Below are 14,115 nucleotides of genomic sequence, written 5' to 3' on the forward strand. Positions count from 1 at the left end.
TGCTGTCAAACTCTTTAAGAGATCATGAGTGTGTGTGGTACTGAATGTGATGTCGTGCTTGCATGCTCTTCAAATCACTGCCTTTCTCCATCGAATCTTTGATCACTTAATTTAAGAGCTTAAGATGAACTGCTTCTTGTCTTCATGTGCTTTTGTTTACTGTTATTGACAGTATTGCAATTGCCATTTCAACCAGGGTGTTGAAACCAGCCTGTCTTGGTTTGTATAATCTCCGACTTTGTTTTGGGTGAGCTTCAAAAATTCTTCCCCGCTTCAAATCAGTCTATGCTCTCAAATGCAGGTTTTATTTCAAAGTTTTGACTCAAACACAAATGAACATCACAAAGCCAGGTCTTCAGGAACGGCCACGGCTTCCATCTCCACCAATCAAGATTGAGCTTTTAAAAAAGTGTATCCTCTTTGTGCGGAAGAGATTCGCTCTATGAACATCTCCTTCCCCGTCTTAATTTTCCACAGAACAATGACAATGAAACGCCGTTACACTGTGCGGCGCAGTACGGACACACTCAGGTGGTGCACCTGCTACTGGAGGAGTTAACCGACCCCACCATGCGCAATAACAAGTTTGAGACGCCGCTGGATCTGGCCGCCCTCTACGGCAGGCTGGAGGTGGTCAAACTTCTGCTTTGCGCACATCCCAACCTGCTCAACTGCAATACCAAGAAACACACCCCTCTCCACCTGGCGTCCCATAACGGACACCTGCCGGTGGTGGAGGTGCTGCTGGCGGCCGGTGTGGACATCAACTACCAGGTGAGGATGGTGTAGCGGTATCAGCTGCTGTGATTTTATTCTTGATGCATGGTATCTGTCATTTCTTTTATGGGTTTTTGTGCTGCTAACCAGGCATGATGACATTTTACAAGGACATGCCCCATTTGCTAGAGACCTAACTATACCTTAAATGAATCTGAGTGCTGTTTCATGTTGCCTTTGAAAAGGTTAAATCATCAAAGCTCATATCAGCGCAGGTGTGTTTTTATCACTTGCCACAGGTGGTTTTCTCTGTGTTCATGCTGTTTATCTCATCTGGGGTCTATAGTAACTCTTTAACACCTTGCCAGAACACTTGTTTGTCCACCTTAGAAACCTGCTCGCGCACTTAACGCTAACAACCGGCCATCTGTTTTTCTATGTCTGTGCCCTCTAAGCATGGGTCTGTATCCTAGCTCTGATGTTCCGGTTTAATAGCGTGCTGAGATGTCTGTTGTAGCGTGAAAATTGCTTTGTCTGGCCCACATGCGGCCTTCATTAGGTTCTGATACGGCAGATTGGACCTAGTTGTTGTCGTCAACTGAGCCGAATTATAAAATACAAGACACAACACAAAACAACAATTAATGCGGCAGCCCTTATGATTATGTAGATGTGTCATGCCATCATCTAATTTCTGTGTATGGAACTCTCTTGAGACCACAGTATTCTTCACTTTTGGTGTTCAATTATTGTTTAATAAATTATTGCTGATTACAATAAAATGAAGAGGAGTATAAACTACTCAAGGGGTGCCATTTATGAATGACATCTTATTTGACGTTAGCATAAAATATGTGCACAAAGCATCCACCTATTTGATTAAATTGTGTTTAAGTGACTATTAAACTAATACATATTATAACTGATAATACCAAAATTGCCAGTCAGAATTGGGGATAATTATAATACTTTGTTTTTGTGTTGCTAAGTAAAACATATCTATTTTTGCCAAATAGTTGCCTGTTTATTTAAATATGTAACATTTAAATTTTAACATTAAAGACTATTTGTGTATATTTGGGGGAGGGGGGGTGTTGTTGGGCGAGGGTGCGGTCTGTCTTCCTTCTTTTTTGTCCTTGGCTGATCAAATGCCTGTCACCCTCAGATTGTTTGAAACCTGTTAAAATGCCATTGCTTTAGTTAATAGAGTACTGTATTATGCCAAGTGGCATCTGCAAGGCATGGTTATGAGGCAGTGTAGAATACAAATAGGTTTATGAATTTATCTGTACGGGTAGATTATGTTTTTTATGGATTTATGATTTCAGTCTAAATGTTTAAGGAGTCACATCACACAGCTTATTGTTACATGAATGTGTTTTCGTTACCAGACAGAAAAAGGCAGCGCTCTTCATGAAGCCGCTCTCTTTGGAAAGACAGAAGTGGTACAAAAACTTCTCAACGCAGGTAAACACTCAATTTTTTTTTTTTAAATCTCACAGTCCTGGAAGCCCAGGGTTGTAATTGTGATTTTGTGTCTGAATGTTCCACAGGTATTGATGTGAATATCGTCGACGGAAAAAATCAGACAGCGCTGGACACTGTTAGAGACATGCAGAATCAGAAGAGCAGACAGATCGCCGGCCTCATACAGGGTGAGAGCTGTGATGTTCATACACCACACACCACAGGCATCACAACATTTAAAGATGCAGTCTGTAACTTTTGCCTCCATATTGCCACTTCGTTTTGAAACACGAAATTGCGGTTTCAAGTGATGTCTTACATAAAATGAAACCCGACAGCTCAAATTGTAAATGATAAGCTTGGTGATGTGTTACATGAGGCAACAAATTCGAAAATAACTTTTGAACAGTCTTATTTCTACACACTGATTTGGAAACTTCTACTTACCTTTCTGTGACCTTTCCAACGTAATTGCATAATACGGAAGCCATAGACGTGCATCATGGAATCACTCCGAGGCAGTGCAATCAATATATTTATTTTTAAAAAGTATATATTTTTAGTTTTCTTGGAAAATGATTAGTCGTTTCGCTAGATAACACCCTTATTCTACGGATGGTGTCGTGTAGAGCCTTTTTAAGATGCAATGAAACCGTTTAAGTGCATTAAATGGATAACAACCCTGGAAAGCTTTCCAAAAAAGGCTCAATTTGTTTTCAACAAAAGAAATGAAGCCGTCCGTGAAAACTACTCCTTAAAAAAAGGATTTATTAAAATGTAACTGCTGTGTTAAATTCTTACGCTTGTATTCTCTCTCTGCAGCTCATATGAGCGGCCGTAAGTCAGACATGAATCTTCCCCCTCCACCAGTGCCTCCACCCCAAGACAACCTGAGCCCGAAGAGAAAAGGTAAGAGGATAAACTTGCTAACCTTATTTACACAATACTATACATTTCCTGTTTCTTCATGTGTTTGGCCGTTTATATAACTTGCTTGTGATGTGACGTTTTATATAAACAGGGTGGATTGGTTTGATTTATTATTTAAGCCAAGCTTCATTTGGATTATTTAAATTCAAGTTCTGCCAGCAGCGTGTCCTGAACCCGCACTGCCAAGACGGACAGTCTTCCTGATACGTTCTGCTATATCTCTTTATTTATACAATGCAAAAGCACACATACATACAACTGTAAACCTCCAGACTTCCCTGCCTCCATCGCTTCAACCACACACCCTCTCTTTAAAACTCCCGAATAGCAGAAATCATGTTCAGCACCTTTTACTAAACGTCAGCTCTTGTGTGTGAGAGGGTGTTTAGTCAAACGGCTGATGCTCTGTGTTTTCGAGACAGATGTTACACAGATGTTGTAATGTGGGTTTCTGTTGTGCGGTCACAGGAGAAATGGAGCAGCAGGTCAGTGAGCTCATTTCCGGTTTGGCTCCGGCTCCTGTGGAAGAGAGCCCATATGAAGCTCTATGCGAAGCGTCCTCGTGTCACTCGCTGGACAGCCTCGCCAGCGGAAAATCATCGGACAGAGATTCTGGACGACCGGACAGTGAAGCCGGGAAGGTAAGCGTGTGTGAAACTTAAGTTGTAGAGCAAAACAACTAAGTGTAATTTGAATGTAGTTATTGCGATAAGCATTCTGTTTGTGTAAGAACAAGTAGAGGGCGGATTTGGACTCGGCTCTAGCAGTCTTGACCAAGAGCGGCCCTCCATCCATTACACCTACGGGGGTGGGGGGGTTGGGGTTCCGATTTTCGTTTCTAATCCGTCAGTCTGTCCGCATTTGTGTTTCGGCCCATCCGGTATTCAAGATGGCCAGTCCACCCCTGAAGTGGCATAACAACAACACCTCTCACTGCCACATAAAACAGAGCCATCGGGAATTTTCCGGGTCCTCCCGATTAGCCAATCCGGGCTTGAGTACATACAATCTTTTTTGTTTGTTTTAAATGGGAGTATTTTCTGTAGCAATGCTTCGTCCACTAGATGGAGACTGTGAATCATTATCTTTAAGGTCCCACCCATACCTTACACAGTGAACCGTAATCACTTTGTAAATAGTCTTTATTTCATGTGTGATTTACTGGAGTTTATCTTAATTTTTCAAACTAAGTCTTTGTTTCTGGTCGCTTTAGAAAGATCAACCGTCTTCTCATCAGGTCGGTCACGTGCAGGAGGAGGAGCTCAGCTCTGAGGTAAACTCTCACTTATAGACTGTATGTAAAAGCAAATTTAGAAGTATTAATTGGGTTTTGGTTTTCCATTACAAAAAACAAAAGGGTACAGGGAATATGCTGGTATACCATAGTATTAAACCATAATATCTCAGTTATTTTGTATATCAGTTTGTATTTGAGAAACACTGCTTGTGTTTGTGTATGTGGGTAATAAATGCAGATATTCAGTTGCAGCAGTGTTGCAGGGTGGGTCAATGTTAAAAATCACAGCAACAGAGAGACTGTTGATTCTGTCTTTCCACTCGCTGACTGCCGTTTCCGCACGCCTACCCAAATCAAACAGCCTCCTCGTGAATATTAATGCTGAGCATATCCGCAACACAGCCTAGCTTCGGTCTGGAGAGATTCACCCGCCCATGACCAATACTGAAATCCTCAGAGTCTACGGCTGACAAATCAACTGCAGGAAATAGATGGAGGATCAAGATTGAACACTGTTCAGTTTGATAAAATATATGAAGGTTAAGTTCACAAAGTCTGGTACAAGCCTATTTCAGTCTATTTTGTGGCCATTTTTTTATTATAACAATATGTAACTACAATAACCACATTTTTATTTACTAAATTTCTTTGGATGCATTGTTGTCCGATTTAAACAAACCACTATTGACCATTCATGATACTGATATTTGTCTACTTGATTTTTTGTCATAAAAATATTATCTTGATTCATTTCTAAGATAGGTTTTGGTTCTGATGTTTTAAATTAGAATGTTCAAAAACACAAGCATTAATGTACACAGGCTAGTTTACTGCAGGCAATATCACGTCATTTTCAGTGTACATGAATCAGATCTGTTCAACGGTCCAACATTAAAGTAAAAAAGACTAGATGACAACCTTTAGATGTTAGTTTTACATATTAATAACACAAAATTATTTAATTTAATTTATATAAATGTTGATATTAGAAATAGATTGACTGCTGTTTCTTCACTAACAAACTATAGTGAACTATAATAGGTTTGTTTTCTTTGCCTTTTTATGCTGTAGTCACTATATGATTGTAACTTGTTTAAACATCTCATTCCTATTACCAATGTGCAAAAAAGCATAATATTAGGTTTGTTATTTTCTATAATGTCTTGTCTAATGTAGTTCAGCATTTAGAATTGTTTTCACTTCAATAAACATGATTATTACAAGCGACTCATTTTGACCATAATGTATATAAAAAAAAACCTGCTTGTGCATCATCAGCAGAATTCCTGCTCGCTGGACCGTGTCATGTAGAGTCAGCCAGTCACACGCAGCTCCTGTAATATCAGCTGTTATTACAGCCATCCTGTTTGTGTTGCATTTTAATCGTGCTGCTGATCTGTCTCTCTATCTCTACAGGCGGTTTACACCAACAGCAGTGTTGATGAACGCGTCGAGTCAGAGGAGGACCACACGTATGAGCTGTTGCTCACCGCACAGACCAAAATCCCCAAAAGCTCCCAAAACAAAACAGGTACATGTTGAAATGTTACTAAAATAGTACTTGACCTTTTCATGGTGGTGAGAGTGTTCAAACTGTTATGAGACCTCACGCAGGCTTTACTGACGAAATGTGGGTGTGGCTTCTTTGTCCACCAATGTTTACATACATGACCTAACGTGGATGTTTCTTCCACTTAAATGTTGTCTTCTTTTATGACAATTTACTTCAAATTGCTAATTGTAGCTATATACTGTCATGATCTGATAATCTGTCTGTGTCTCCAGATGAGGAGCCGTCGGCCAAGTCTTCCTACAGTGTCCTACCTCAGGTGAGTGTTGCAGAACGTTGTTTATTAGATTGGTTCATTTCTACACATTCTGTGTAGCCTCACATCTGTCACGCTGTCTGAACACTATCTGCTGTATAGTGGACAGTTCATCATCATCAGTATGCAGCAGCTGACTGTGTGTGTGTTTGATTTAAGATCTCTATGTGTGTATGAGGGATATTGTATTGCAGCTGTAAAAAAAGAGGGAGACATTCCTCGATGTATGAAAATGATTGGTGCTGTTGTTTCAGCAGAAGAACGCCGCACACAGTGAGCTGCGACCGCCAGCGTCCAGCAAAAACACACTGCAGCTGCCAGCACCAGCTTTTACCACAGGCCAGAAATCTGCAGGTAAGCTTCTGTATGTGTGTGTGGAAATGTTTACACAATCTTTACTAAAGTTGCATTCTTAAAACTTGCGAGCTGCCTACATAGACAACACTCTAAAGGGGTCGTATGACGTGAATGCGTGTTTTTCTGTGTCTTTGGTGTGTTATAAGTTCCTCATGCATGTATTATACTAATTGCAAAAATTTAAGTGTTGGAACAAAAGATGCATTCTATCTAAATTCATTGTATTTGCTAATAGGGTGTGAAAGACAAGATTTCAACTCTTTTTTTACACATTTTTCACTTGTACACTTTTTGGGACTTAAATAGAAGTTGCATTGTATAGGATTATGTACTAATGAACTAGTAGATGATGTGCAGATAGGCCCATATGCCATCAAAATGGCATGAAATGACTTTCGTAGCTGACCACGGTAGTGACCTCTAAGCGTGAAAAGGTACTCGGATTTCTGATGCTGTGACAGAGATGTCCAAATCGGTCATTTGTGAGTGATTTCATCACTGTTAGGGTGTTCCCATAGAATATTGTTGCCTGTAGAATGTAGGTAACAAGGCAGCTCACTAGGTCTTTGAACATAAAAATCTTAAAAATGACCAGTTAAACATGACATTGTCATACGGTTGTGTTGACGGTCAGTACGCTACTGTCCGATGTATTACTTTGTCAACTATTAGTGGATTGCACCTCACTAGACGCTCTGTGTGTTTGTTGCTGCGGCACTGACAGTTTAATGAAGGGGTAGGTGGGGCATTTATTAGTATTAGTTTTTATGTTTTCTCAGGGTGTTGAGTTTTTGTTCTGTCCACATTTGTGAAAGAAATTCAGGTGCTTAAATGGAATTGGTTCTGAGTAAAGGCCCGTTCACACTATGGACCACGACTATAAAGATAAACTATATTAGCATCCGCACCATCAGACGTCAACACTGTTTATTTTAATCTCATGTGCCAACAGTATAATTCCACTCATCTTTATTTGTGTACATTTTTTAATACTTTAAATGTGCACTGTACTGTTCTCTTAAATCTAAAAAGCTTTAGGGTTCTACCATTTTTATGTCTTTATAGTTTTTTATCTTAATAGTTATACTGTGTTCACACCAAACGCAAATTACATACAAGGTCAATGCAAAGACGTGAATTGACACGAACTCACGACAGGCTATGCGGGTGACGCAAACTGGTCTTCTTCTCTGCAAACTGAGAATATTTGTCTGCTCGCGTCACTCTTAAACTTTTCACGCGAGTTATAAAGAGCGAGGAAATCATTTGTTTGCGTTTGGTGTGAACACAGCATTATGGTTAATTCTTATGGTGAAATTCCCAAAAAACATTATTTTCACATACAGCAGTGAACAAAAGTGTTTTTTCACTAAAAGTAAATTTTGGGCAATATTTGCTTTTGATGAACCCTCAGGTTTGATTAAACCATCAAAATTTGAAATGTATGGTGCAAAAAATTGACAAAACACTAAACTTTTAAGGTATTAATTAAAGATACCTAGGTAAATAACAGCATATCAAGGCATATGGTTTTATTAAAAAAAGCATAAAAAAGTAAAGCGTACATCAGAGTCTTTCATGCGGGAGGGTACCCGTCGGGTAACCCGCTAATATTTGATGTAAAGGGTGTAGTAATTATCCACGTGTCATTTGCGGTCCTGGTGCGGGTCGGTAATAAACAGGCACGGGCGGAATGTGGGTCCAGTAGCCAAGTAGACTATGTCAACTCAGCTGAGGGAGCAGCTTTTACACGGTCCGGTGCTTATTTGAGTTCAAGCTCTATCTGAAGAGCTGGTTTCTAATTGCAGCGCAATTCGCAGTGTTGAGCATTGTATGCAATCATGCGGCAACTGATGGACAGTGAGCACTCGTCTCTTATCACGACTTAAAGATTTAAACTCATCATGGTGCTACCAGACTTTTTCCTGTATCACACTTCATTCAGCATTGATGGTAGCTTAGCTTTTAGCGTGTTGCATAGTTTCGGGAGAGACAACCAACATCCAATATTGTTAGATTTTAGCCTAACCTATCCATTTAATGTAGGATAAAACATAACTCGGATAATTTGTTCTTGGAAGAATTAGATTAATTCAGTTCATATTAAAATGTAAAATATCTAAATTCTTGCTATCGCTTTACTCGCATCAAACACGCAAAATATAGAATTATCACGCAAGCGAGAGAGACTTCTGTCTTTGATTAGTAATTTGCGACGAAATCAGCTGAAACCTTCAACAGTTGATGACATTATTTTAATTATTTCAAGTATTGAAATAAACGTAATGAAATTAGTGCTGCTGTCGGGTGACAGATCGGTTATTATTGTAATTACTGCGGGTGAGGGGCTGGTTCGAGTTTACCAAATAGGACCTGTGCAGGACTCTGGCATACATTGATTACAGTTTTATCACTATAAAAGCGTAAGTAGCATTAGATCATGAAAATTACATTTCATCAAGTGTGTTAGTTAATCTTCGCTCATGTGTCGTGTGTAATTTTTTGCCAAGCTTCCTTAAAGTCGCCTTTAAAAGCTTCGCTTCAGTTTACAATATTTAGCTTAAAAATGTATAACTTTTGACCAGTACTTGTTGACAAACTTGTCCCAATATGCGTGTCATGAGCTGCCTATGTGACCCTTTCTGATCCTGCTTCAGTCATCTTTCAGAAATCCTTTCCAAACTTAGAACAATGTTTACTAAGTGTAATACGACTCGAGTTAGCATTACCGCTCCAAAGTTCAAGAGTAATGCTTTTCCTACATGGTTGTTAACAGAACAGATACTATACTAGATACTAACAGAACAGATTGTTAAAGGCAATAAGAACGAATGCATTAGGCGCGTTACTTGTACATTTTACTGGGAGAGGCTGCCACTGGAATCTATAAAAAACACCAAACTCGTCTTGTGTTGCAAGACAAACAGCCGAACGTCTCCTCTCGTGCCGTCTGCCCTTCTCCTTCCTCAACAAGCTTCATAAACCTCAGCTGCCACCTCAGCAACAGTGCAGAGCTCAGCACCTGTCAGTTGCGCTGCAGGAAAGCAACTTGTCTATGTGCATCACGCCCTAAAAAAGTGTGAGGCGAACATATTTCTCCTGTCTGCAGCTCACAGACTGATGCATTCATTTACTGAAGACTTTCTACATGAAAGCTTCAGTCTAAGACCGTGCTGTGTGTTTCTCTGTCATCTTTTAATAGAAGCATCTTACTCTTGTCAGACACCTCAAAAGCAGTCTGCACTTCGCCAAATGGAGTGCAGAAGCAGGTGATGAATTTAACCCTGTTACTCTAGAGCGTTCCATTACGAGTTACGTTCATTTCATCAGCAGTCAGAACTGTTGAGTATACTGCAGTATATGATATAGTATGTTTAGAATGATATTCTTGAATGGTGTCATATTTCTCAATATGCGTTCTTCAACTGTCTTGTGTCCTCGCGTTCTCGCTCTACGTCATACATGTACTGTCAAAGTCTGGATCCAATACTCAAGAGCACAAGAACAGAGAACACAAAAAAGTACCCGGATGTGTTCTCGACGTCAATGATGCATCGAATGCATCCTTGTGCGCGAAGGGTAACCGCTTGAAGTCGCAGAACTCACTGCGGGGGTCCATCTGAGTTCGTTCTTCCGAGGCTGCCTCGCAAGACCTGTCTCCGAGAGAACACAAGTCCGTTCTTTGAGTTCTTGGAAACGGGCAACGTTTGGAAACCATATCGCACTCTTCCACAGCCAGGGGATGTGTGGGGTTGTGTGTACCGACCCGAACACAGGACTTAAATAGAGTGGTTGTAGCCACTATAAAGGCTGGTCGTGCGTTTATCATCAACGTTTAACACCTCGTGACTAAACAAAGGGCGCCAATGTGAGTGTGCTCACCGACGTGCAAAATGGAAGGCATAAAAGCGTCATTTTTTTATTAATGCCTCTGTCACGTTTTTTTTGTTTGTTGTTTATTGGCGGTCCTACCGAGCACACATCGACTAAGAGGAAGCAAGATGTATTCTTCTGTGTGACAAGCGTGTGTCAGAAGCATAAAGTTGCGCATCGCCACCTTGTATACCGGAGTATTTCTGTTTTTCATTAAGCACCATCGATGTCAGGGAGTGAAATTGCATGTTCACTTGGCTTATCGCAAGTGCAAATCGCTTTGGTATGAAAGCCGAAAAACCAGGGATGCCCCAAAATGAAAATTCTTGGCCGAAGCCAAACATTATGTGAAACACTTGTCCGAAGGCCGAATAATACCGAACATTTTTTTCGCATTTCTTCAAATTATTAAGCCATTTTTTTCACCATTGCACAAACCGAATAGTCACAATGTGCTTTTTATTTTTTGTCTCGCTTTTCAATAAAATACAATACAACATAATATAAAATTGAGCAAAACAAAGTAAATGAAAACAAAAAATGTAGCCCCCCCTTCATGAATAGCCGATATAAATTAGGCCTATAACTGACTGCTAAAAGAATGTAATGTAAGTTACTCAGTAACCCTACAACAAAACAGTTCATTAAAAAGTGTCATTCCACATGCACATTAAAACTGTTGGATTATTAATGTCTACATTGCAAAATGATAAAAAAAAAAAAACATCCTCTGACTGATGCTGACTGACAACCATATCCGCCCATAAAAGCTGACTGTTCTCTCAGAAGGTGCACTCGTCGCCCGGGATGCACAGAACATACTTTGACAAGTTGTTAAGAACAGGGAACTGTTTCCACGCGACCACTGTATGATGTCAAAGGATGTCGCGAGTGGCAAGCTACTTTCAGACAGCCCGCTTCCGTCTGAAGTAAAGTTACCGATCGGTAAAGACGCTTTTATTCGGAAATGTACTTCCGTGCGGCAAGTCTGTGCGTTGTCTTTCTCTGACACTTTAAAATGATCCACACACACTGCCAAAATGTTTGCGGCATTAATAAAGCGCACGCGTCACTATCTCACTGCTCTGGTTGCTGCTTGATCATATCACAAGTCATTTATTCAAATTATAAACATTTATTCGGCCATTTCACATATTCGGACACCCAACATGCGTTTTTTGCTATTTTTGGCTAAACATTTTCCGTGGCCAGACATTCGGTGCATCCCTACGAAAAACGTCTTGAAAACGCTGGCGATAAACGGGAGTGATTAACATCCTGGTGTGTACAAGTCTTTAGGCTGCTTAGGTAGCAGCAGCAGAAGAATTCTTCGGTTGAGAGTTGTTCTACCACTGAATTCATTTTAGAGACATTATTTTAAGGTCGAAAAACTTCTACAGTATTGCTGTAAAAATGCAATGCATACCTTTTTGGTTAAAATTAAACAAAAATCATTTATTAAACAGATGCACAAAAATCAGTAATAGAAACTGTCTCCTTACCCATGTGCAAGAAATGTCCATTAACACTGGCAGGAGAAGGTCATACAACAAAGTGTTATTGTGAGCTGTTGTGAATTATCTTGTTGTTTTGTTTGGAGGCTTTTGTGCTTTCCAAAAGTTTTTTTACTTCGTTTTTGTACTCTTGTCAAAATTTCCAGTAATTGTTTACAAAAAGTGGAAAATTCTTCTGAGGGTGACTGAAATTACCTAATGCACACATGAGGTCTGCTCCAAAACCTTGTCTAATGCTGTGTCTGAAACCATTCCTCGTTCACTCATTCGCATTTGAGTCCACTATATTGGGAAGAAGTGAATGAAAGTGAGTGATTTTGGACACTGACGTATAGAGCCCTTCTTCTGACATTACTGTCACAGACGTTCATCATAAACATAACGATAAGCTCTTGCTCTATTACACAATTTTATAAAATACTAAAATTAATTTGTCACGTTTATTGTACAAAACAACCGTCACATTTATTTGCAGGCACACTTATTCATCAGGTTTAATAAAACAATTTAATTTATTTTATATAAAACACTACTATTTATCACATAAATTGAATCTACTTATTCTTTCAAAGTAAAAAATAACTGTCAACCAGAACAAACATAAGTGTGTATAATCATATGTTCGTAGCATTAACGGTGGGAGTGTCCTCCAGCTGATTCTAATCAAGCGGCCGTCTCGTGTTGTAACATGGGAACAGTGAATGATCGAGTGTACATCGAATGTTCACTTAAAATCAGAGAGCATTGTGGGTAAAAAAGATTGAACAAATATATAGGGAGACCCAATATAGTTCACTGTATAGGAGATAGGGAGTGGTTTCAGACACAGCTTGAGTCTGTGTAAGTTTATTGATATGCAGGGACATTGCAGTTTAGTAAACATTTCTGCAAATGTGCCGAAATTAGCCTAAGGCAATTTTTCCATCTTTAGACCCTGGACAGAATGTTAAAAAGTCATCCTAAAAACAAAACAAAGCATCTTATATTATTAGAAACGCGCAGAAAAAAACAACAGTAACAGAATAGAAAAAAGACTAAAATAAGAAAAATGAAGATTATCTAACTAATGTTGACTAAAGTGACACTTTTTTAAGATACTTAAAATTACTATATGTATCCAATCTTCTAATAGTTGATGGGATAGTGTTTCGCTCTCTTGCAGCTTTGGCTGAGAATTCAAACTGACTAAATTTGCATTTTCATAAAGGAATAATACAGTCCCATTTTTCTCTACCGCTTGAGGACCTGAGTTTCAACCACTGTAAAAAATAAAATATACTTAAGGGATTGTTGGTTTTCTTTAGCGTTGAACCTTTGAAGATCCTGTAATCACCTATAAAATTGTCTCAAATATCTTAATATTGATTCAAAAAGTATGCCTGCTGAAAGCCTTTATTCTTGGCATAATAAGGCTCTGTTTGATTCAGTTGTATGAGTCTCTGGTATCACATGAGTGTGTGATGTGCACAAGGAATAAAATAATGTGTTTATGTAGCGTATGCTATCAGATCATCCCTATGAAGACAGCAAGGTGGCTCACAAGGTTTTGAAACAGAGCTACAGTGTATTTCGTCTTTGGTCTACACTGCTGTTGTTTCATTAAACATAGTCACCATTCCACGCCTGTAGTTACTGCAATCACGACATGTTGTTTCAGTAAACAGCTGACATTAGCTTGGAGAAATTCTGTCAATGTAAAGTTTTATCTTGAAGTCTGGAGGTTTGGATGAAGAACAGCGATGATTTCATCTCCGGAGGGTCTTGTTAAAATTGCATCATGGCTTGGGCTTCAGTCGCACATGCTAACACAGATCCAGGGTCTCTCTCAGCTCTCTCTCTCTCTCTGTGTGTGTGTGTGTTTTCATGATCTATGTGAGCTGAGAGTAGGTCACATTTTACCAGGAACTTAAAATACGAGAAATGAGCTCTATGCTTGTTTGAAACATAAAAATGTAGTGTACATGCTCATCTTTAAATGGGTGGAAGTCTAACGATGTCAAATTTGCCACATAACTGTACCAAACAGCTTAAATATAAATCTTAATATAATCTTACTGTTATGGGTCAGAGACAGTTTTGAACACTTCACTTTGTGATGTTCTTCCTCAATAACTGATTTTTGTTCTTTTATAGCAAAACTCATCTCAGATTGCAGCATTTAATTGTTTTTTTTCCTTGCTTTCCTAAACCTTGT

The 14,115-nt window shown here is 39.3% G+C and overlaps 1 protein-coding gene across 5 annotated transcripts in view; it reads left to right on the plus strand.

Annotated features, from left to right (window-relative positions):
* Nucleotides 1-14,115, plus strand: part of LOC130408954 (ankyrin repeat and SAM domain-containing protein 1A) — an 89,153-nt gene that overhangs the window by 36,469 nt on the left and 38,569 nt on the right. For 4 of the 5 annotated variants that reach the window (XM_056732482.1, XM_056732486.1, XM_056732487.1 and 1 more), the window contains 9 exons: nt 478-774; nt 2,109-2,184; nt 2,271-2,372; nt 3,007-3,093; nt 3,583-3,755; nt 4,328-4,387; nt 5,768-5,882; nt 6,137-6,180; nt 6,432-6,531. In XM_056732482.1, coding sequence (XP_056588460.1) covers nt 478-774; nt 2,109-2,184; nt 2,271-2,372; nt 3,007-3,093; nt 3,583-3,755; nt 4,328-4,387; nt 5,768-5,882; nt 6,137-6,180; nt 6,432-6,531 — 1,054 coding nt within the window. The remainder of the gene's footprint in view (nt 1-477; nt 775-2,108; nt 2,185-2,270; nt 2,373-3,006; nt 3,094-3,582; nt 3,756-4,327; nt 4,388-5,767; nt 5,883-6,136; nt 6,181-6,431; nt 6,532-14,115) is intronic. The other variant, XM_056732483.1, reaches the window with a different exon arrangement.

This window comes from Triplophysa dalaica, chromosome 20 (genome assembly GCF_015846415.1).
Source record: "Triplophysa dalaica isolate WHDGS20190420 chromosome 20, ASM1584641v1, whole genome shotgun sequence".
Lineage (NCBI taxonomy): Eukaryota > Metazoa > Chordata > Actinopteri > Cypriniformes > Nemacheilidae > Triplophysa > Triplophysa dalaica.